Source organism: Cervus elaphus, chromosome 18, assembly GCF_910594005.1.
Source record: "Cervus elaphus chromosome 18, mCerEla1.1, whole genome shotgun sequence".
NCBI lineage: Eukaryota > Metazoa > Chordata > Mammalia > Artiodactyla > Cervidae > Cervus > Cervus elaphus.
In genome coordinates, this window is record NC_057832.1 from 98,208,951 (window position 1) to 98,232,609 (window position 23,659).

At 46.4% G+C, this 23,659-nt stretch overlaps 1 protein-coding gene across 1 annotated transcript in view; it reads left to right on the forward strand.

The window, feature by feature from the left end:
* SND1 (staphylococcal nuclease and tudor domain containing 1) overlaps positions 1-23,659 on the forward strand; it is a 411,141-nt gene that overhangs the window by 55,557 nt on the left and 331,925 nt on the right. Inside the window, exon 10 of the mRNA XM_043873509.1 lies at positions 5,978-6,091. Coding sequence (XP_043729444.1) covers positions 5,978-6,091 — 114 coding nt within the window. The remainder of the gene's footprint in view (positions 1-5,977; positions 6,092-23,659) is intronic.

The following is a 23,659-nucleotide window of genomic DNA, read 5'->3' on the forward strand; positions in this document are numbered from 1 at the left end:
GACCCTCTGGGTGACTTCTGGAACTGATGCAAAGCTGGAGGTGGGAGTGTTGGCCAAGAGTCCTACTCCTGAGAAACTTGAAACTCAGCCAAGTGTTCTCTGGATACACGGGGCACTGCAAGACTGGTTTGTGTTCTTCTCTTAAGGAAGGCAGTGCTAGGGAACGTTCTCCTTGTCTCTCCAGGTTAGCAGAGAGACATGTTCACTTCACAGCGATTAGCTGAGCCTGCTTGAGACTTTTGTGCCTGTCGTGGCTTGCCAGTTTCCTGCTTGCCTTCCCTGTGGCGTTTTAGCTGATCTGTGCTGTTTGTAGCCATATGGTCCCTTGAGCACGTGGCTTGGCTTCCCTGTCCCTGCTGCTGGATGCTTGGGCCTTGCAGATTTCACAGACCTGAATAACACTTGGGGGTGGGGCGAGGGGGCTGAGTCTTCTCCCTGCCCAGCCTGGTTAGATAGAGGCAGCCAGCTTGGTTCTCTGTTCCAGCTGATTGCTTAACCAACAGAGCCCCGAACTAGGTGCTTTGAGAAGATGCAAAAGAATGAGAAGTGGTTTCTGTCTCAAGGAGCTTACCGTCTGGGGCTTCGACTGGGAGAACCCTTAGTTAGCTGTGTGATACTGTTGACCGTGTCCAGTTTTGGAGGTCAGGTTATGAGCTGTCCATGGGTGGGGCACCGGTACCTATTTGGTTTGACCCTGCTGATTTTTTGCTGTTCAAAAATGTCATGGCTTTGTATGGAGTTCATTACCATGTCTTCTCAGATGGTGGCTCAGTGGTAAAGAATCCGCCTGTTAAAGCAGGAGACGAAGGAGACGTGGGTTTGATCTTGGGTTGGGAAGATCCCCTGGAGGAGGAAATGGCAACCCACTCCAGTATTCTTGCCTGGAGAGTCCCATGGACGGAGGAGCCTGGCGGGCTGCAGTCCACGGGGTTGTAAGGAGTCAGACACGACTGAGTGACTGAGCATGGGCTCAGATGAGCACACAGATGGTTTTTAAGCAAAGGATACTTAGTATTTTTGTCTAGACTTTTATGTTCTTGTTTGGTAATATGGAGAGAACAAAAATGACTAGCTACTCCCTTGATCTTTGGTTTGGTCATGTGGCTTTCAGATGAAAAAGAAGTTCTGGGGATGTTCTTTCTGGTTAGGAAGGTGGCCCTCTTAAACCAAAAAGAGGTCAAGACTTGGTTTGTTGCTTAAGTTAGCAAACTAATTTGCTGATAAGAAAATGGTTAATTTAGAAAACATTTGTAAACATTTACCTACTTTTAAAATTGAGACTTGTTTAGAACAGTTTTAGATTTACAGAAAAATTGGCAGATGCTACAGAGTTCCTACGTTAGTGGCCCCCCACCCCCAGTTTCCCCTATTATTATCTGACAAGATTATGGCACATTGATTATAAGTAATTACTGGTATTGATATATTACCAACTGAAGTCTATACTTTAGTCAGATTTTCTTAGCTTTCCTCTGATGTCCGTTTTCTGTTCCAGAATCTCATCCTCAATAGCATGCTAAATTTAGTTGTCAGATCTTGTTAGGCTCCTCTTGGATTTGGTAGTTTCTCAGATTTTCTTTGCTTTTGATGACCTTGACAGTTACGAGGAGTGTAGGTCGGGTATTTTGTAGGCTACTCCTCTATGGGAATTCGTCTGATGCCTGGCTTCCTTTTAAGTACCTATTAGAGCATCCAGTTTGTTGACTCGGGCTTAGGTACCTAAGGGTATTGGCCTCAGCAAGTTGTGCTTCGTATCTTGTGAGGATGCAGGGTGGTAGCTGGGGTTTTCTGGGGGCTGTGTGGGGAGCCATGGTCATCGCTGAGATAGGGTGGGGTGCTCCTGATATCCCCCACTGCAGTGTTGATTCACTGATGCTTCCAGGTTTAGCTTGGGGAGAACAGACCTGGCAGATGAAAGCTGGGGAAGCAGGAGAAGCAGCGATGTCCTGAGTTAAGAGAGTAAGAAGGGTGTTTGGTGTCCCCTTTCCAGTGGCCCCATCAAGGGCGCTCACAGGTGGTGCCTGTAGAAGCCCTGTTTGAGCGGCTGTTCCTTTCCTTTCTGTCCGGTGCTGATCACCTCGGCAGCTGTGGGAGGACTGTGGGTTGTGTTTGGGGCTGTCCTGAGGGTCTTTCTGTGTCTCAGAGATGCTGCAGGTTTGAGAAGCTGAGCATCAGCAGCCCTTTGCTCAGCTCTGTAGACGGGCGCCGCAGATGGGGGGATGTGGCAGGAGGCCAGGGTGATGGCCAGATGTCCCCTCCCTCCGACAGCGCTCTGCCGTTCTCCTGACCTGTGGCAGCCCTTACCCTGCGCTGTGTTGTCATTAAGCCTCTCATTTTTCCTTTTGCAGTTGGGCTCTAAGAAATGCAGAGGGGATTGGGTTTAGGTCTTGCATCTGGAGTCCAGCTAGTGACCTTTTATTCTGTGTAGATTCTGCTCTTGGAACATGTGGTCAGTAGGGGTGTGTGTGTGTGGACTCGAGGTCAGTCGTATGAGGAGGTGAGCGATGATGTGGGCATACTTCAAATTGCCCTGATGGAAAGCACCATCAGAAACATCACTGTTATAAATGTGGCCTTTGACGGTGCTGACAAGCAGGCTTTGGATGGTAATCCACTCTGCATTTTACTTATTGCACTGTGTGACTATAACTGCTGTTTGATTGCTTCTTCCATGTCTCTGCCCAGGAGCTGCTTGTTCTCCGGACAGCTATGGCACAATTTACCCCATAAACCCCACTTACATGCACACATGCACAGATAGGCACACTCACCCCGCTTCTCCAGGAAGGCAGGCCTCGTTTAGCTGGCAGCGTCAGAGCACACAGTTTCTGAAGAGGAGGTTGCTAATCAGGGAGATGCCGAGCAGAGAGAGTCTGCTGCTGAGGCCTGAAATTTACAGCTCCGAGAAGCCGCTCGCTGCTGCTGCGGCTGCTAACACGTTATAAGGGGTGACGAATACCAGTAACTTGTCACCAGGGTATACTTCGAGCCTCACATTCTGTAATCAGAGGGTAAAGGTGTGAGCGCTGTGATACTTTCCTTGGTTTTATTTCTCTGTGAGCATGACTAGGGTGTAGAGAATGTCTAGATATTTCTCATGTCTTAATCACAGGAAGCTTCCCTATGTTTTCAGCAATGGACATTTTAATAGGAGTTGGTTTTGGAGGGAGAGGAAGGTGCAGCTTGATCCATCATTGAGATTTGGAAATCCCGTGATGTGTGTGCAGTTGAGATGTCTGTTGGGCCGTGGTTCTGTACCTCCTCTGGAGGGAGGAGCAGTACTGGTTCGCTGTACTAGCTGTCGTGCTTGGTATGGCTTTATGGGATTTTTGGCTTGAAGGCGGGATGGCAGTATAACTGTGGATGCCACGTGGTCCCCTCCCCTACCTCTCTCTGCTTTTAATCGAGGGGTCCCCCACCTCCGTGCCACGGACTAGTACCTCCTGTCAGATGAGCGGTGACATCAGATTAGAAATAAAGTATGCAATAAATGTAATGTGCTTGAATCATTCCAAAACCATCCCCCAACTCTTGATCTGTGGAAAAATTGTCTTCTACGAAACTGATCTTTGGCGCTGAAAAGGTGGGGGACCTCTGCATTAATCCATTTCATATACATGTGGGATTTTGAAGGATAGGGAAATCATTAGCTGAGGTCTTTCTCTTGTGGTCAGTTGGCCAAGCCACTGCTGCTGTCTTTAGGGAGTGAGGGAGATTCCATTATGGCAGGCATTTTTACTTTGGCATTAATGTGTCTAGATGGTAATGGTAGCAAGATATACTCTTTTTCTTTCAGTTACTGAATCCACATGCTTGGTTGTATCTTGGCTATTTTTAGTACTGCACTTAAATGATAGGGCTGCTGTAAGGGGGGTCTTTGTTTTGGAGAGTTCCAAAACCACCCATACTAGGTAATCATTTCTGACCTTGGCTTGGTCCTCATGTGACCACACATCATGCTTTTGATTACCCTTGGGCTTCACTAAGGTTTTCTGGCCAGGTGAGTTTTGAGGCTCTGACTCTCTGGGCTTTAGTGTTAGCCTTTGTGTGATTCTCAACTCTAAGAAAAAGGTTATAGCAGAATGGCTGTAGTTATCTGAGCCTGGTTTTTTGCTGCATTCAGGTTTTGCAAGTTAATCTTAGACCTAGTAGAAACTTGAAAATAATTACCCCCTCTCCTAATCTATGGGGCTTCCCCTGGTAGCTCAGAGGGTAAAGCATCTGTCTGCAATGTGGGAGACCTGGGTTCAATCCCTGGGTCAGGAAGATCCCCTGGAGAAGGGAATGGCCACCCGCTCCAGTATTCTCACCTGGAGAATCCTATGGATGGAGGAGCCTGGTAGGCTACAGTCCACGGGGTCACAAAGAGTCTCCTAATCTATAGAGCTCTTTCTCAGACCTTTACTACCCTTGTGGTCCCTAGCCTGTTTTTCTCTATACTGCTTCCATTACTAATGGTGTGAAAACCCCAGGTTATCTTCCCCATCCACTAGCGGTAGTCAGCCCTCCATGGACTTACAGCTTGATTCCAGCTGTCATCTTTCTTTTTTTCATTCATTCTGTTTGATGGCGCTTTCCTCCTGCTATTTCCTGTCATGTATAATTTCTCACTTGGTTTTTGCTTTTTTGCTCCTTCTTCAGATTGTCCCTTAAATCATTCTTTTTTTTTTTTTTTTTCCTGTGTGATTGGCTGGTTCTCAGGAAAAGATAGAGGCTAGCCATTTTTGCAGGAGTCTGCAAACGAGTGGGTATATTCTGTTGTAAAAGGTTGTGAGTCTTCCAGGGAATAGTTGGTGAAGGCTCCTTTAGGATTCTTAGCAGTGTGATACCTACCACAGCGAAGGAGACGCTAGCTCCTTTTGTTTCACATATAAAAGATGAGGGGACTTTTGCAAGCCTTCCCTCACGGTGGCAGCTGACCCTGTAGTTTGTTCAGCTACCTGTTTGCTCCTGATGGGATCTGATTGAAGGCGGGGAGAGTGGGTTTTGATTCATCAGATGAAGTGGATGGTGACTGTGTTTTGTAGTCAATAGCTTCCTTGTAGTAAAGTGTTACTTACCAAAAACCCCAAATGGCCTTATAATAACAAGTTCTGAATATAATTGGGTGAATTGTAGACTGCTGGCTGAATTATGAAGTCTGGTTATAACCCTGATGTACTCTGAGTGTGGTTTTGAGGAAATTTTATTCTGTGCACATTGGTGGGGTGTTCTGATAACCTCCACAGAGGAATATTTGTGCTTTTGCTGTTGAATAGATATCCTCGAAAGCTTGGGAGTTAGTTACTAGCTGAGAGTGGGGTCCAGTGTTACTGTTTTGGGTTCCAAAACAGAGATGCCCATAGTAGTGCTCTGAAAAGGTGGCTTCCGGAGTAGTTGCTTCCAGAGTAGTAAGTCATATCTTAGCAATCTAACGTTTCTGCCGGTGAGATCAACAACGGAACATCTCCTTTCACACGCTGAGATGACAATACTTTTTGCCCTTCACTTGCCTTTGATTTTTCTGCTCTGTGTTGGGGTGTCCTATTTTGGTTTTTTCTCGTCTAGTGCTGGTACCTCCTAATCCAGCCCTTGCCTCTTTTCGTAGAATCATGTTGTGATAGGCATTTTGATTTTAACTTAGAACCTGTTTCAAGGAAAATCTTCAGTAGCACGTAGAGACTAGATTTCCAGTTCTTAAGCTTTGTAGTTCCCCACAAATCTTGGTCAGGGCAAAAGATAAAAAAGCTTGGCCATCTTTCTGAGTGATACAGATCCTGCCTTGCTGAGAAATCATCATTATCTCTCAGGTCTGCTAATAATAGGATAGTTTCCTTCAACATTGTTGTACCGTAAAGAATGATGTTGGGTCTATCCCAATGGCTGTTGGCCTCAGCCTTCTTCCTGTGACCGGCGTGCCTTGCTCCTTAGCACACGTGCTGCGGGGTTTGGGCCGTTGAGGCATGTTTCAGCATTTCTGCCTTCTTGCCGCCCACAGGTGATGCAGGTGCTGAATGCCGATGCCATTGTCGTGAAGCTGAACTCCGGGGACTACAAGACCATCCACCTGTCCAGCATCAGACCACCGAGACTGGAGGGGGAGAATACACAGGTGAGACGAGAGAAGCAGCAGCACCTCTTTTCTGAAACCAAAAGGGAGGAGCTGGACGATCATTTAGATGTGGTTCGTGTGTAGGCGAACCCTAACAGACCAATGGTGTAAATCACCGAAGTGTGATTTCCTAGTATTTGCAGCCTAGCTGCCCCTGGGCAAGACTGTTTCTCTTGAACCACACTCACTGCTCTCCTTTGATTTTGATGGGCCCCACTGGCATTCCTTCCTAAGGGGCTTGAGAGAAGGTAGGGTTGGTGTATGTTAGGTGGTGAATGAGGCTTGTTAACGAGATCTTATTCTCTGAAGATAAGGAGAGGAAAGGTCCGTGTCTCACGTGCATGATAGCAAGGCCTGTTCTGCTGGTCATTTTGATTTGCTCTGTGTTTTTGCTCTAGGAAGAAATAAATCTTGGTATGTATATATATATATATATATACTTACATATATATTGTCTGGGGTCAGTTACTCATCTTTTCCAAGTGGTGACTAGAATAATTAGTTGCACTGTTCTGTGCTGTTTGCTGGGTCTTTGGGCAGCAGGGGTGCTTGGCTAGCCAATGTGTACGATTTTGGTATGTCAATTTGAGAAATTATGCTTAGGATGAAAACTGCAGGCAGTTTTGTTTTAAATTTTGTGGTCATTTTCTTTCTGTTGTTCCGACTTATAAGAGATTGGGGAAAGGGATTGTGGTTGAACTTTTTTGTTTGTTAGGCTGTCTTGTTTCTGTAGACATTTCTTCCAGCCCCTGTTTTTGCCTCCTGAGAGTTAAAGTGTGTGAGCGTGTGGACTGGTTGTAGAACTGGGTCCTCGGGGAAAGCCGGTGCCACAGGCAAATTAAACAGTGCGGTTGAACTTGGTGTCATGTGGTTTTGTAATGTATCCTTTTGTAGTTTTAGAGATGTGAAGTTTGCTTTTCTCATGTTTTCCACGTACCCGTGTCTCAGTGCATTCACGAGATGAAATTCAGGCCCCGTTTTCATTTGTGTGAGAGTTTATAGGCAGCCCATAAGAGTAAAATAAAAATATTGTGATTGTCTTTTGAATCAAATCATGCATAAGAAATCCATACAGGATGGATTCTTTGAATGTCTGGCCAATCAGTTCATCTCCACCCCTCCCCTCCATCCTCCCAGCCTTTTTCCCCCCATAGAGAAGGCATTTTAATGCAGCAAACAGTATTGTGGTAAGCTTGAGAATTTAAATGCACGAAAGCTTAGAAATGCCAAAATAAGGTTCTCTCAGTAACTGTAGCTCTGCCTCATTGCACAGAGTAAATATACATCTCCAATTTTATCAGTGTTGGGAGTAGTCCACACTTCTGCATCTGTGCCATGCAGTTGGAATTAAGGTTCCCACAGCAACCACAACTTTGGAATTCTTGAACGTTAATTTTTGTGCCTGCATCATCAGCCAAAGCATTATGTTAAAGTAGATTCAGGAGCTGAATTTTAAGCAGTTTTTAGGGGTGTGGGGTGTTACAGCAGGTTGATGATTATAAACTACCACTGAGAAGTTTATGTTTTTTGTAGAATCCTTTGTAACTTCTCAAGGGGTAATGGATGGATTTCCCTTAGCCGAGTGGACGACGGAAAGTTGTTGGAATATATTTCCTAGTTTAGGCAGGGTCCTGTTTGTAAAATTTCTTGTTCTTTACCAAGGTAGGTTATCACTTATTTCAAACTCCTGTTCATTCCTGAGATCTTCCTCCATTTTAAGAAAGCTTTAAGTGAGGCTCAGCTCTAAGAGTCAACATATAGCTTTTGAGTGAATTGAGGAATGAGTTCCCTTATTTGTTCATTAAATTCCTTTGGAAGATCTTAGTGAGGGTCACATAAGAGACGAATATAACCCCCTTTGAGTACAGTGATGGACGTGCTGTGCGGAGCCCTGTTGTGGTGGGTGCTGGGGAAGTCTTCTCGGGAACAGCTCCAAAGCCTCTTGAGTGCTCATGGATGAGAAGTAAGCAGGTGGGAGAAAGGGCCTCGTAGACCAGCACTGTCTAATAGATGCATAATGCAAGCCACAAATGTGAGCTCTGTGTGTTATTTAAAATTGTCTAGTAGCTCTGTTTTAAAGAACATTAATTTTAATGCAGCTTATTTGACCTACTATATCCAAAACAGTATCATTTCAGCATTTATTGAATATAAAAAATTCATGAGATATTTAACTTTTATCTTAACTGTGTCTTAGAAATCTGGTGTATATTTTATACTTGGATCTCAGTTCATCCTAGCATATTTCTAGGGTTCAGGAGCCACAGGTGTGTAGTGACTATTGTAATGGACAGCACAGGTTGAGGAATTCTGATGAATAGGTTCATTGTCCTTGATCAGTCCTTTCCCTTTGTACCAGATGTTGTGCTGGGGAAGCCATGGGGAATAAACCCTCCTAAAACTACTCTCATGGAACTTTATAGTCTAGTAGGGGACATACGCACGTAAGTGTGTTTATGTTATGTGCTGTGGAAGAAAACGTTAGCGTTCATAGGAATGTATGATCTGGGAAGGCTTCTTAAGGCCTGAAGGCTGACTAGGAGTTAGCTAGGTAAAAAATGGAGAGAAGACAATTTCTGACCAAGACAGCAGCAATGACAAGAACCGGATGAGTTTGGTCCTAGGGAATGGGTGGCCACTATGAATGGTGCACGTGTGGTGTGATGCTCCGTGGGCCGCAGGGCAGGGCAGATAACACATGTTCTGTGAACATTTCCCGGTACTCACAAAGAGAGACTGCAGGCCATGTGATGAACTGCCGGCAGTTTTGTATGATTGGAATAGAGCATACTTAATGCTGGGGTCGGGGTGGGGGGAAGCAGGGTAATAAGAAATGGGTTTGGGAGTTAGGCATGGGCCACAGGTTGAAAACATCTATGCCATGGTTTTTAGATTTCTTTTGCCTTGAAGAATTTTAACGGACGACACCTTTCAGATTTGAGCGTGCTTGTGTTGGCGGCTTGCATTTATAAAACATGAAAGTAACTTTGCATCTATAAAGGAAAATCATGCTAGATGAAAACTGATCTGTAGCGATGGGTTCTGGTTTTGTTTTTGGTAAAACTCGCCTGGAGGCGAAAGGAGTGGAAAATGCAGGGTTGTGGGTGTGGCTCTAGCAGCCTCTACACTACAGGAGTTAGAGTTCTTGCCTTTCTACTTCCCCTGGAACTCTCACAGTGAGAGGAAGACCTAATGCTTATGTTAGATTTACAGTATAGGTGTAGGAATAGGCGTCATCCAGGGATCCCAGCCAGGCTGTAACTGTGTGTGTGTAATGACTAGGCAAGCAGGAGTCCCTTTGGAGTCCTTGGTTTCCCTAGTGTTCTTTACTGTATACAACAGTTTTTTTTTTTTTTTTACTACAAGGGCAGTCCAGTCAAGTACTGAAGGCGTAGATGTCAGGACATCTGTGAGGCCACATTGTACCCTTATGCAAGTTAGAGAAGACCGCCCCTTGCTTCAGGCAGCCTCAGGTCAGGGCACACAGCTTGGCAAATAGAGTGGAGGCTGGATTTCAGCTCCCATTTCCCTTCCGTCCCCCTGGCCAGGTGCCCTTGTTCACGGCACAGTGTGTACAAGACGATGTGGCTGTCCTAGTTAGAACAGCCCTGATGGACTCTCCAAAGGAAACGTCAAGGGTGTGTTTTGGGAACTGGAGGGTGGTCTCATAGTTGACAGAAACAAAGGATGCTTGGCCATTGTTTGGAGGTGACAGATGGACCGTGGAGGGCACTGAATGAAACCCTTAGGAGATTGCCTTCTCTCGAAGTCTGGGACACTTTTGGGAGAGGGTGTCAGTGGCTTTGAAATAGAGAAAAAAGTAACCTGGCGGCTTATGTTATTGGAGCTGTTCTAAACAAAAGAGCAGAGTGGAGAAGGTGCAGATGAGGGAGTGGGAGGAAGAGAGGTAGGGGCCAATCGCTTCGCAAGCTCGAGCTTCCTCACAGGCAGGCTGATGGCATGCAGGGACTCCTGCTACGGACAGCCTCCTTCCTCCAGGCGCCCAGGTGATGACCCAAGGGGGCTTGTCCTTCAGGTGAGGATGGGGAGATGCTTCTATTGTTTATCTTCTCCATATCCTGAAGACTCACATGGCATCAGCTCACACAGATCTTCTGAGACATCTCTATATTGTGAAGATAGTAGTGCAAGTTGGATTTTCCTTTTTTTACATACAGAGACAAATTCATTTCTGTTACATTATACATGAAGGCAAGGAGGTTTTGCCCAAGGCTAACTGTACTTCCACTCCCACCTTTTGGTTACTTTCTAATTGCAGCCAGAGGAAGGGCTCTGGACAGAACCTCATGATCAAAGGAACTGCTTTCCTTCTCTGCAGCTCCTTTCTGGTAGTACGGGGAACTCAGGAGTAGCCATGGCTCCCAGATTGTGGTTAGAGCTTGATTTGTTGCTGGAACACGTGACAGAGTTAGAAGCTAGTGTCTCTCTGAGAAGGAGTACAGTGTCTGATGCTGTGGATTCTGTTTGTGTGGCACCAAAGTATTGGGTTATTCAGGGAAGATCCAGTGTTAGCTCTTTGGAGATGTAGCTCCTTGGCTGAGATCCTGTTTGGACATCGGTTTGTGGTACTCCTTTGGACCTGAACATGTATCAGGATTTCTCGAAAGGTGTGGTGTGCGTGTGCTAAGTCACACGGTTTTGTCCAACTCGTTATGACTCTGTGGATTTTAGCCTGCCAGGCTCCTCTGTCCGTGGAAATCTAGGCAAGAATACTGGAGTGGGTTGCCATTTCCTCCTCCAGGGGATCTTTCCAACCCCAGGATCAAACTTGCATCACTTACATTTCCTGCATCAGCAGGTGGGTTCTTTACCACTGTGCTACGTGGGAAGCCCTCTCTAAAGGTGTAGTCTGTGTTATCCAGTTTGCCACAGAAATACAAGTGCTTAGTCTTGGAGAAAGGCTGTGGGTTTTCCAAGCTACTGCTTAAAGGAGATAACACATTGTGCAATCTCAGGACTTCCTAGAGAGCTTTCGACTTTGATCTGAAGCTGGAAAACCTAGTGCTCTATTGCCCAGGGCTGCTGCGGGCTTTGTGTTACACTTGGAGTGTTAATGACAAAGGAAATACAGCCCCTGGGCATCCGATGAAGGGGCTGACTTATTTCCCCATGAAGTCCAATCGTGGGGTGCTATTGTAGTGGGCAATGACACACACACACACACACACACACACACCACCACCACCCCTCCCACACACACACACATACACACACACACCCCCACCACCACCACCACCACCACCCACCCTCCCCCCTCTGGGAAGTGGAGAAACCCTTCCCTCATCTCCTGTGTGGTTTCATGCTTTCAACTTGTATTGGTTTCCATCACCCTGTCTTTCAGCCTTTTCCCTTGAACTAACTTACCACATAAGTGTTCTTTCACAGCAGGGCTTCTAAATATTCAGACCTGGGCACTGTAGGATGAGTTCTGTTAAGCTGCAGTCTGCCTCGTCTCCCAGAGTCACTGCTGCCTGTTGGGGGTTTGGTCTCCCAGGTCTGACCTCACTGGGTCTGCCCTGCAGGCAGGTGACGGGAGACCAGGGCTGCAGGCAGGCACGTTACTAGTGATGCCCTGCGATGCTTAAGGGCATTTCCTCAGAGGCAGGGTGGTTGGGTGGTAATATTCCCTTTTGCAGAACCCCAGGGTGCTTTGCTATTTAAACACGATTAAAAGTGGTTTCTCTACCTATTCCCTTTAGTTTAGATTTCTGAAGGCTCAAGCTTTTCCTGAGACCCTAAAACAGATGATGCTGCCTCTGAGATGCATACCAACAGGAAACTGTGGGACTACAGTCCCTGCATGGAGCAGGGGCAAACCAGTACACTGCGATCTCAGTGTGTGACTGGGAGCATAAGGCAAACAGCAGGTTGGGGAGGGACTCCATCCTGGCATTGAGCACCTTGGAGAAAAGCAGAAGCTCTTTGAAATGGATCTAGCATCTCACTGGTTTCTAATGGAGAGATTTGGGGACTGCAGCAAAGTGATCAAAAGACACAGAATGTGTCAGAGCACCAGCAGAGGCATTCTGTACCTATTTCAGATTTGTTTGATCTGAGTGTTTTTGAGAAGAACACTTGAAACTTCTTTGTTAGAGGACTGAAAAAAAAATTACTATTAGGAGACGATGGCTTGGTCTTAGCTCGTCTATTTAAGATACCAGGATGTATGTATGCTGTTGTTTTTTAAACATCAGTACCTGTTGCTTGGCTGGAGTGGTCACTGGGGTCAAGACATTTCATATTTGAGTGGAGATATATATATATATACACACACATGCTATATATTTTTATATATTATATATTTATATGTATTATTTATTTTTATATATTATATGTATTTCATATATATATTTGCACTGTTAGTCACTCAGTTGTGTTTGACTTTGATTTTTCAGCAAAAATACTGGAGTGGGTTGCCATTTCCTACTCCAGGGGATCTTTCTGACCCAGGGACTGAACACAAGTCTCCTGTGTTTCCGGCATTACATTCAGATTCTTGACCCACTGAGCCATCAGGGAAGCCCCATACATGTATTCCAGTTCAGTTCAGTCGCTCAGTCGTGTCCGACTCTTTGCGACCCAGTGGACTGCAGCATGCCAGGCTTCCCTGTCCATCACCAACTCCTGGAGTTTACTCAAACTTGTATTTAGATAGAGCTATATCCAGAGTTTCCTAAAATGTACGTTCCACTGGTCTGTATAAGTGAATTATATCCTGGAGAAGACAACAAATGCCTATTTGCCTTTGATTTAGTTTTTTTCTATTACAAATTATATTTTCTTTAGTTCCCTGTAGTTAACGCATCCCCTTTCCCATGATATTGCTTCTCCCCTGCAAATAATTTTTGGGTGAGTTTAACAGTCTCCTAGTGGATCTTGCTGGTTAATCTTTCCCCAAGCCATGTGCATTGATGTCTTTCAATCCATCTCTCTCTCTCTCTTCTCTCTTCATTTAATCATCACTATTACACACTTCTATATTTTCAATTTATCTAAGTCGTCCCAGCGCTGCTTTGTTCATATTTATTGCCTCTTTTCAGTCCTGTGAGCTGCGGTAATCTTCTGTTGTTTCCAGAGTTGACAGCCCCATCGTGTTTACTATCCTGTGACCATTGAACACAGATGCTTTGCTGAGGTAACCCTCTTGCTTGCCCTGGTTCTTGAAATCCTCTTTAGGCCAGAGATTTCCATACACAGTCCTTCCTTTTCTCTGTATCCTCCTCTTCTGATGGTTTCTATCCCAGCCCGCCTCCTGCTGTGAAGCCTAGACTCCACTGATGGCAGGAATGGTATGGTTTTCTCGGCTTCCTCTCCCCTCTATTTCTAAAGCTTGCAGAGTGCTGTGGCTACTGGAGGCTTTTAACAGATGTTTAAATCGACATGTCTGCTGAGGCTGAAGACCTAATCCATACATTAGTTTTGAGTGGCATCATTTTTAGCACTCCCAAACCATCGCTAATCTCCTTGACTGCTTCTGCTAGCCATGGCAACTTGAGCCAGTGTATTGGTGTCGAAAGGCCCCAGGAGAGAGTTTTTGCAGTCAGTTTTTTCCTCCTTCCTAATTGGATTGCTTGTTTTGATGGTCACGTCACACATGGCTTGGTTTTCTGCAGGCACTTCCTCTTCCCCACTCCTGGTTTCAATCTAGTTGCCGCCATTGGGGTGACGAGCCCTGCCTCTCTCTGAGCGGTGGTTTTCCTCATAATAGTATTTCATTAGTGCGGGGCAGATTGGGTTCAGGCCACCAGAGGGGTTAATTTCAGGATTTTAAGTGTTTTGCAGATTGGTCCCCAACTGACTTTCTTTTAACACGTCTCCTCTTAGTCAGGCTTTCCCAAATAATCCCTCTTTCATAGCAGTTCAGAGGTCTCGATTCATTGGAGTTTTGGGGTGCGCTTCCACCTGAGGGCCATCTTTTTCCTGTTATCGACCTTGTTGGTTGTCAGATTATTTCTTTGCATGGAACTAATTTTAAAATCAATTAGAGAAGCTTCCCCTTCATCTTTCTCTCTTTATTTATGAGATACTGATTGCAGAGCCACCTACACTGTGTTTAGATAAATTACTTTTTTTCCATAACATTTATATTCAGGGCGAGCTTAGTGCAGCCATCCAGTGCCTTGCACTTCTGTAGGCCAAGGCTGTAGGTTTCATTCCTTGGTGGACTAATTAGCTTTATACTGGGAAAATTGTGTTCCGTTCAAAAACCCCAAACGTCCCAGTTCCTCATGTATTATAGGCACTGTGGATCTGGGAAATTATTTTGATTAGTAAGATGTTTGTAATTGTAGAAGCTGAGTCTCAGATCCTGACCAGCATATGCCTGGTGTGGTCACAAGGTGGACTTTAGATGGATGGTGGCTTGTGGATGAAGCAGCATCAGGTCATGTCACTGCTGGGGAAAAGGCTTTTCAGAACCGAAATGAGAAGGGAAAACTGAAGGACACAGATGCTTGCTTTTCCCCCCTGCAAATGACAGGTCTATTGCTTAGGCATATTTTTAATGTCACTTTTCATTTCAGTCCTCCCTTGAAATCCATGGCCAGTTTATGGGTTGTTCACATTTTATAGGCCTTCATCTCACTACCTCTTGTGATCCGAGCCTGGTTTTGACGGCCGTGTTGGTGGCCGCCTTGGCATAGTGCTGCTTCACCAGGAGGAGCTCCGTTCGGATTAGCTGTGGAGACATCCGAGACTTTGTGCTCCTTACTTTTTCACTTTTCTGCTAGAAGCCAGTGGATGTTGTCTCCTTTATCCTCGTCTCATTGTTTTGGGCCCTTCGTGAGGCTAAGCAGAAACATCCCCTTTCTGGGGCGTCTGCTGAGTCTCCGTGTTCAGATGTCAGTCCCAGAATTCGGTTCCTTTTGCGGTCCTACTGGTTCTGGTTAACCCACTGAAGGGATGCCTGAGCACACAGCCAAAATAGCAGTAGTTGCCAGCTCAGCCCCGGCCCAGAGCTTTCGATACTCACATGTTTGTGTAATGACTCATTTCATTCTCACTGGCTCCTCATGGTTCATAATTGGGGCAGAATATACCGATACTGGACTTTCTGAGTTGCCCTCTCTACACTTCTAGGACATCTTCTGCATCATTACTAGGGGGCTGGTAGGAAGGCTTGGCTTTCTTTTTTTTTTCTTTAAATGTGCTGTCGTCTTCTGTGAGATGGTCTGGAAACAGGAGAAAGCCACATCCTTTCATACAGAACTGCCTTCAGCGCCTGCGTATGCAGCTGGAGGTGCTTGTTTTAGAAACCCTACCGTGCACAAGCTGTTGGTGGATATCTACAGAGGGGCTGCTGGTGTGCCGCGGGCCCAGGCCAGCTCCCTCAGGCCTTGGCTAGAGCAGGAACCTACGGGTGGGGGTGCAGATGCACCGCCCACCCTAGTCTTGTTGGCCCCCTCTCCCTCTTAGTGTGACCTCTGAAGGAGCACGCTGTGTTCTGCATGGGATGGGTGGCAGCCAGCTCCCTTGGCTGGTTTTGGCCATTGGGATAGCCAGGACTATTAGGACGGTTTGTACCCTGGTGGCTCAGACTATGAAGAATGCGCCTGCAATGCAGGAGACCCGGGTTCCATCCCTGGGTTAGGAAGATCCCCTGGAGAAGGGAATGGCAACCAACTCCAGTATTCTTGCCTGGAGAATTCTATGGACAGAGGAGCCTGGCGGGTTACAGTCCGTGGGGTCACAAAGAGTCAGACATGACTGAGTGACTAACACTTTCATTCTATTCTTAACACTTTGTACTTTAAGAGGAGGGAAACTTGACATTCACTCAAAGCAGCTTATTTCTTTCTTATTTCTTATAAAGCACAAAGAAGTCATCTCAGTCCCTTGCTGTTCCTTTCAGGGTGTAGTAAATGAACAGCTCAGCATTTTCTTCAGGAAAACATCTGGGTTCCTCCCTGGCCTTGACCAAACTCTGCCTCAGTTCCCAAAATCCTCTGCCATGCCCGCCTCCTCGCTCTTAAGCCTTTTGGCTTCACCTCTTCTTCCCTCAGCCCCTTCCAACCCTCTTCTCGTGAGGAGTGAATGCTGCTTTCAGTCTAGATGCTCCTGTTTGCAAGCTGAGTTACAGTCACTCTGGAGGTGCTTGGACTCCATAGTATCAACGTTCCAGAAAATGTAAGCTTCTCAGTTGAGAAGCCATAAGGCAGTTTCTGTCTGTAACACCCTTGGGTCCCTGGTTATTATTAGATATTCATAAAATCCCACAGGGGGAGAATGGTCATTGGGATTCTATTTGAGAGAGATGTCTCCATCCTAAAAGATACAGGTTAGTCCCAGGGTACCTGAGGTAGTAAATGGGACTTGACAAACTGAGAATTCAGTGCAATCAAATCCTACAGCCTTTCATCTCTCACCCTCATCGCCCAGGGAGAAATGAATTCCCAGGGCAGAAGCCGATGGTGTTGAATATCTCTGTCTTGGACTATAATTGAATGTGCGCAAGTGGGAACACGCTCTCCCCTTGCTCCTCTGGCTGCTCTGGAGACTGGTGGCCGCGTTTCTGTGTGTCTCCCCGTCTGCCTGCCCCCCACCCCCGCCCCTTCCCCAGCACTCTGTCTCCCTCTCTCCTCACCACAGGGTTCTCAAAAGTTCTAATGCAAGCTGGTACCCTTTCTTTTGTTTGCTTTTGTGTTTTGACTTGGAAGTATTTCCGCAGGTATCTAAATGGTGCGAGTATAGATTTGTGCTCCTGCTAGTCTAGTTTCCCTTTGGATTTCTTTCAGTTACCTCTCCCATTCCTGCTGGGGTGCCTCCCATTTCCCCTACCACCGCAGGAGCTCAGAGAGGGAGTTTGTAAATGTTTTTTAAAGATATATTTGACTGCGCCAAGCCCTAATTGTGGTGCTGGGACCCTCTAGCTGTGGCACTCCGGGGCATGTGGGCTCACCAGTTGTGGTGTGTGGGCTTAGTTGCTGTTCGGCGTATGGGGTCTTAGTTCTCCGACCAGGCGCTGAACCCACATTCCCTGCTCTGCAAGGCAGATTCTTAACCACTAGATGACCAGGGAAGTAAACTTTGATTTGAATGATGATGTCACTCCAGGCACTGGCATCTTGGTCATTCTGTTACCATTACTCATGCCTTCTAAGGAGCTCCTGGCTGTCCCTTGTATCGCCCTCACCCTGAAATCCTCTGGGGTTTCGGATGCTGCGTGAGCTGGCAGGGAATCCTCATTTACGTTCTACAGAGTTGAAGTTCACTGTCATCCTGTGGATGCCTTGCTTTGGGTTCAGCCTGAAGGAGCAGCATCTTTCACCTGAATTCACGACTTAAAATGTGAACAACCAGACTGGCTTGCCCTGGTTTTCTTGAATAACCACATTTAAGCTGCTTATTTACTGTAATTTTAGGTTCTAGAAAACTTCATTGACGCAATTGAAAGCAGGCCAATATACCTCTGCTCCCAGAATTTACATAATTTACATCTTTGTTGGTCAGTTCTCTAAATTGATAGATGATGGATACTGATTGGAAGTAGGCGCCTGACGGATTGCAGTCGAGTCTGCTTTTAAATGAGTGCTCAAGGCTGTGCAGGGTGCCTGCGGCAGGGCAAGAAAACATCCTTCTGACTTCCTTGTATTAAAAAGTTATTCATTAAAAAGGTACTTGTTAAAAAACAGTAAGGTACCCTCTATTCAGCACAATTGTGATAGGTGTAGGGACATACTCCAGTGGGGTTTTGCAGTGGAAGAGTAAGATTGGGCCCTGAATGCCATAAGAAGGGTGGGCGTTTATAATCAAGGCAAAGAATGGGGCTGGGGGATGGCGAGAAACCCAATCAGATCTCCAGGGTGATCAGATCTCAATAGGAGATCTGATTGTCCTAAAATAGGACAATGCAGGGGTGAACGCAGTGCCAAGAAGGCAGGGTCCAGTTGAGAAGAGAGCTCGGAGGAACCTGAGTAGTGTTTGGTCAAGGAGAGGATGGCATTCGTGATGTCAGGTTTCAACCTTGATAGAAGGTTTCAAAACCGCTTTAGAGGCTGCGGTTCACTTCTGGGAGGAAGCAGGCCTCAGACAGTGGAGCTTCAAGAGACTTTTCCCAGCAGCTCTCTCATTCCCTCTTCCATTGCCGTCTTGACCTCGCCCTGTCTCCTGCTTGGTCCTCGTTATTACTTTGGTGGTCTTTGGCTTTGGTGGTGGTCAGGACCATAAGAGGAAGCCAGAACCTAAGAAGGGAGTTTCCCCTTTTCTCCTTTTATTTTCAGTCCACACTATCTTCTCTGCTCAGTGACAACCTCCTGCCATGGCTAATTCGGGGATGTAGAGCCCCTCGTGGTAGCAGAGGTAACTGAGCTCACTGCAGCAGGAGACTAGAGGGTGTAAAATCTCAGGAAGCAGTTTTTGACTTGCCCACCCTCATGCTTGTGTACCTTCAAGTGTTGTGGTGACGCTGACGTGACTTGGAGTTCAGAAGCTGCGGAGGAGGGACTCACTGCTATTTCTGGTTTCTGTTTAACCTTGGTCCATCTCTTCTACCTCTGCCCCCTTCCCTGCTAGGAGAATGATGTTCATATGTGTGGTTCAAAGGTGTCCCCTGATGGGAAGTTCTACAAGGGCAAATCATTTGACTGTTAACTGTTAAATTCACTGCCAATATGGCTGCCAGTATTATTGCCTCTCATTTGCTACAGATGAGCTCTGGCCTTCTGGGTTTGCACAGGACTGCTCTGAGGACAAAGATTAAGTGGCTGTCTGTTAATGCCGTATCTTTTAATTGAACAGCCGACTTGCAGTGTGAATAGGGGTTTGCCACAGCCCTTCTCTTTCTGGTTTCCCTTCCTCCCCTCTCCCTCCAAGCCCTGCCTCAGAGGCAGAGGCATGTACCCTGCTGGTTCGCACATGAAATCCAGGCTTTAATCCCAGAGTCAAGGCTAGACCAGTTTTCCCTACAGTGTGGTTTATAGGCTACCTGTGTTCGAATCTCTGTGGTTGGAGCCTGGAGTGTTCATTTTGCACAATTGCCAGGTGTTCTGTTGTATTTTAGGGTGACGCTGGTGTTCTAGAATGTTGCTCCTAGCAGGGGGAAAGTGGGGGTTTACTTCTCCAGGATTTTGGTCTCTGACAGTACTGTTTTTCTTCCCCGAGCCAGACTCAGACAGTCTGTAATATCTCTGCTCTTTTCCGGGTGAGCTTTTTTCTCCCCAGGTCTCAGAGCCAGCTGTGAACCAGATGTATCCCTTCTTAGCTTAGAACATCTCCTGAGGATTTCAGTGAAAGGAGATACGAGAGTTCCGCCTGAAGAAATTTGTCTGCCTCGGAGGATGGAGCTCCCTGGGGAGCAGTGCAGTCTCTTAGGGTCTATGACGTACTCTTTGAGCTGATGTTTAGTTGCAGGGAGGCCTGTTGATGATTTCTGGGTGAACTTCATGGTAAAAAGTGAAGAGGCTTATGAAGTGGTGCCCTGTTAGAGCTGGATTCACACCTTATGTAAGGTGGAAGAAAGGGTGCCAGATAAAAAGTGTGCTTGCCTTCGACACGTGCAAGCAGCACGCAAACGAATGGGAGAAGATCCAGGTGTTTCCTGGCGCGTACGGTGGAGTCAGGAGCTTGCTCACTGTTCAGGATGCAGCCATCACAAGATCCTGAAGAGCCTTCTGAATCGTGACAGGCGCACGTTCATTGTGGGGTTATGACAACCCTGTGTTAAGGCTGAGGAGGAGGCAAGCTTATTCCTTCTTTAAGGTCTTAGGGAAGGTCGTCTGCCCAGCTCAGCTTCTGTTTAGGGCTCCGCTCTGAGTTTTTCACGTTGAGAAGTGCTGTCTGTTAGACTGGTTAATTGATTCACACTAAAAGAACTCACAGAGATGTGATCTGAAAGTCACTTTGTGGATGTATTCGTTCATGATACGAAGTCCAACTGCCAAGTAGACTCTAAGGTTCTTATGCGCGCGGGTGTTTTCCCTTTCGTAGGGAAGTCTGTTTATTGTCCCCAGAATTGGAAGTACAGGGGGTTGCTGGATCCTGAGGAAGACTCGGGGGCCCTGGGTGCCCGCGTGGCCCAGGCAGAGTGTGGGGCACAGGGCCTGTGCTCACTCCACCCCACCCCTGTGAGAGACAAGGAGACGGAGACGTGGGAAGATTTGAGAACTGGCTCAAGGTGCCTTCCCCAGTAAGCAGAGGGACCAGAATCCCAACTGAGATCTGTTTTACTTGTCTTCAAGTGTGTCTCTTGAACTTTCATATTGGCCGGACAGGTTGGTGACCCTCTCCCTTACGTTGGGTGAACTTCCCTTCAAACTCTAGTTTTTTTCAGAATTTCTGCCACCTACCAGAAGCTGCAACTGGTTGTCTTTGCAACACAAGTTTTCTTATCTCAACTATTTTTACAAATGAAAATGTTTTCCTGCAACTGTTTTGGAAGTACCATAATGGATATCAAGAGAAATTTGAATTTACATTTCTGCTGAGTGTTTAACATCAGAGAAGTGGGTAAACTGGGTCACCTTAATGTTTTTGTCTTCCATGTGAAGTTTTTGTGGCAGTAATTTCACTATTTGAGAACAGTCAGGCCGGCTCTGTGAAGAGACTGGATTCTCCCTTTTTAATAAAGAGTATCAGTACTTGTCAACTTTGTATAGGTTTCTGAGCCCTTTGAACCTCTGCTTCTGGATCTTGCATTGTATGTGCTCAGTCGTGTCTGACTTTTTGCGACCCTCCATAGACTGTAGCCCGCCAGGCTCTTTGTCCATGGAATTTTGTAGGCAAGAACGCTTGAGTCGGTTGCCATTTTCTTCTCTAGGGTATCATCCCGACCCAAGAATTGAACTTGTGTCTATGCGTCTCTTGCATTGGCAGCCGGATTATCTACCCCTGTGCCACCAGGGAAGCCGCTCCACCTGTGGGCGGGCCCCCCCTGCCCCCAGCTCCTGGATGCTTCATTATTTATGCACCGTAACCCCATTAGATGGCTTAAGTTTCTGATTTCATTTTTACATACATTCCCTACCATAGACATTTTTTCCCTTGTTATCAATGAAACATACTCACTTTATAAATTTTGGAAAATTTTTAGAGAAGAAAATATAAATTATATCTCACCATCAAGAGGCAACAACACCACTGTTAATATCTCACAACCTTCTTAGCTGCTTCTGTGTTCATGTTTTGTAGCAGAACACTTCCCTTGGCCTTTAGATAATTTTCTAAAACATGATTTTTAGTGGCTGTGCTGTTTTAAAAAATGTGAATCTACCGTAATTTACCAGTTTCCACCAATTTTGTGAAGATAAGTTGTTCCTGATGTTTACAGTTATTCTCATTCATAAAAGAGAAGGTTTGCCTGGAGTAGAAAGCAGGAAAAGGTCCATTCAGAGCCGAGGCTGCTCTTGGGCAGGTTTTGCTGTAACACCGTGCAGGAGATTCCCACCGCAGACGAATTCCCAGAGGGGCTGATATTTCACCTCGTTGGCAGGAGACTCTAATCACCTAATTCCTTAACTGTGTGCTATTTAGAAGTAGGCTGCGGTCCAGGCCCTTTGTGTCTTATTGCCAGAAGGGTTCCCTCCCCACCCCACCAGCAACTGAACTTGCTGCTTCTGAAATAAAGCGTGGAGTAGATGGTAAATCTTCTCCCGGGGACCACCGCTCTTTTCTGTTGCCCTGGCTGGGACGTGGGGAGACACTTTAATGGGAACACAAAGGCTCCCGCGGTAGCTTTGTGAGCGCGGCTGGCAATGTTTATTTGTTTCGTCCCATGTGCTGCTCTGTCAGTGACTTCCTTCCACTGTGCATGCCCTTGTGCATATTTGCACAATTACATTGTAGATTATTACACTGCAGCCTATTGTGATAAAAACAATTATCCCCAGGTAAATGTATAGGAAGCAGTTATATTTAACTAAGCTACAACAGCATCACTGACCGGTGGATATTATACTATTGCTAATTCAAAGTGATATTACCAACGCTTCTGGGCTTCTCAGGTGGCGCTAGTGGTAAAGAACCTGCCTACCAGTGCAGGAGACGTGGGTTCAATCCCTGGGCTGGGGAGATCCCCTGGAGGAGGGCATGGCAACCCACTCCAATATTCTTGCCTGGAGAATCCCAGGGACAGAGGAGTCTGGTGGGTGACAGCCCATGGGGTCACAAAGAGCTGGACACGATGGAAGTGACTTAGCACACACGCACCAACGCCGCCACCCTGAGGAGGGTGCTGCTCTCCTTCAAGGTTCCAGGAAAGGAGACACATGCAGGTTCTGCGCTGCTCCGCTGTCTCTGTGTGAAACCTCGGCACTGGCTACAGAGTCTTTCTGACCTGAAGAAGTGGTGTGTTTGCAGAGAGGTCAGGCTCCAATCGCTGAGGTAATAAGCTACAGCCAGCATCTCAGATACACTCTCAGGCAAAGGGCAGCCGTTGTCCCCCAGGCCCAGGTGTGCTTGCCACGTGCCTGTCCCTCCGCAGCTGAGCTGTTGTGTTTCTTTACTTGGCCAGAAACTCTGATTTGCTGCCTTGGGTGCATCAAGTGTATAATGCAGTGACCCAGAAGTTACTTCACATGGTTAACATCTGTATGTATAATCAGAAGACACTCAGAAGACAGTTCCTCTCAATTGTTCAAATGCACTTTTATTGCATATTTGTGTGTGTGTGTTTTCTCTGAGGATCAGTACTTGCTTTGGGCAAGTTTCTCCCCCACCCTCAAATCCCTGCCCCAAGACTGGTCTGTTGTTTACTCCCATGGGTCCTCTTGGCCAGGGACAGAACAGAGCGGTTTCTTTCAGGATCAGTTACTTGTCTGACCATCAGCAGAGGTCAGAGGACCCCAAATTAAAGTTGCATGTATTTACTATTTGCTGTTTGTTTTTCTTCATATCTCTCTATCCTTTTGAGATGATAAATCCTGGTCCAGGGAACAGAGGAGACCAGGGGAGGATGGAGGGATAAGAGCTGAGTTGCCAGTCTGTTGGAGGTGTCCTGTATGACACATGTTCCTCCCACTTCCTTCCTCCACTTGATAAACTTTCTCCCTGTTTCCCTCCAGCTCTGGAGGGCTGCCGTAAAGAACGGTAGAGGGCTTTGGAAGGACACTTCCAGTCTTACTTGTGTCTGTGCACAGGAGTGTGAGTGGAGAGATTTTAATTTGTGCACAGGTGTGTCGCTTGGAGTGACATTGGCTCCCCCTGGTTTGATGTTGATGGGCCTGAGAGTGGTGGGTTTGTGCTGAAATGAGGCTGCAGTTTCTTTCTGAGGGGAAACAACAGGCCAGGCTGGTGATCATCTGTGATACGGTGTCATGTGTGTGGGTTCCTCCCTGTGGTCCTGAAGAAGAAATGAGTATATTGGCCATTTGAAAAAGTAATTTTAGCTCATAGACTCCGTGTCTCACTTGAGTAACTTTTGGAAAGTGTAATATTTTTCCCAAATCCCATTAAATGTTAGGCACTCTTTCTATATTCCCTTTACTGTCCTTTAACTGATTAGCGAAATATTTATGTGAACCCAGAAGGCTGATTTATTTATTTTATTGTCTTTTTTAATAACTTGCTTCTCCCCAGTGCTGGGTGCTTTCTGAGGGCCAGACAACCGCCATGATT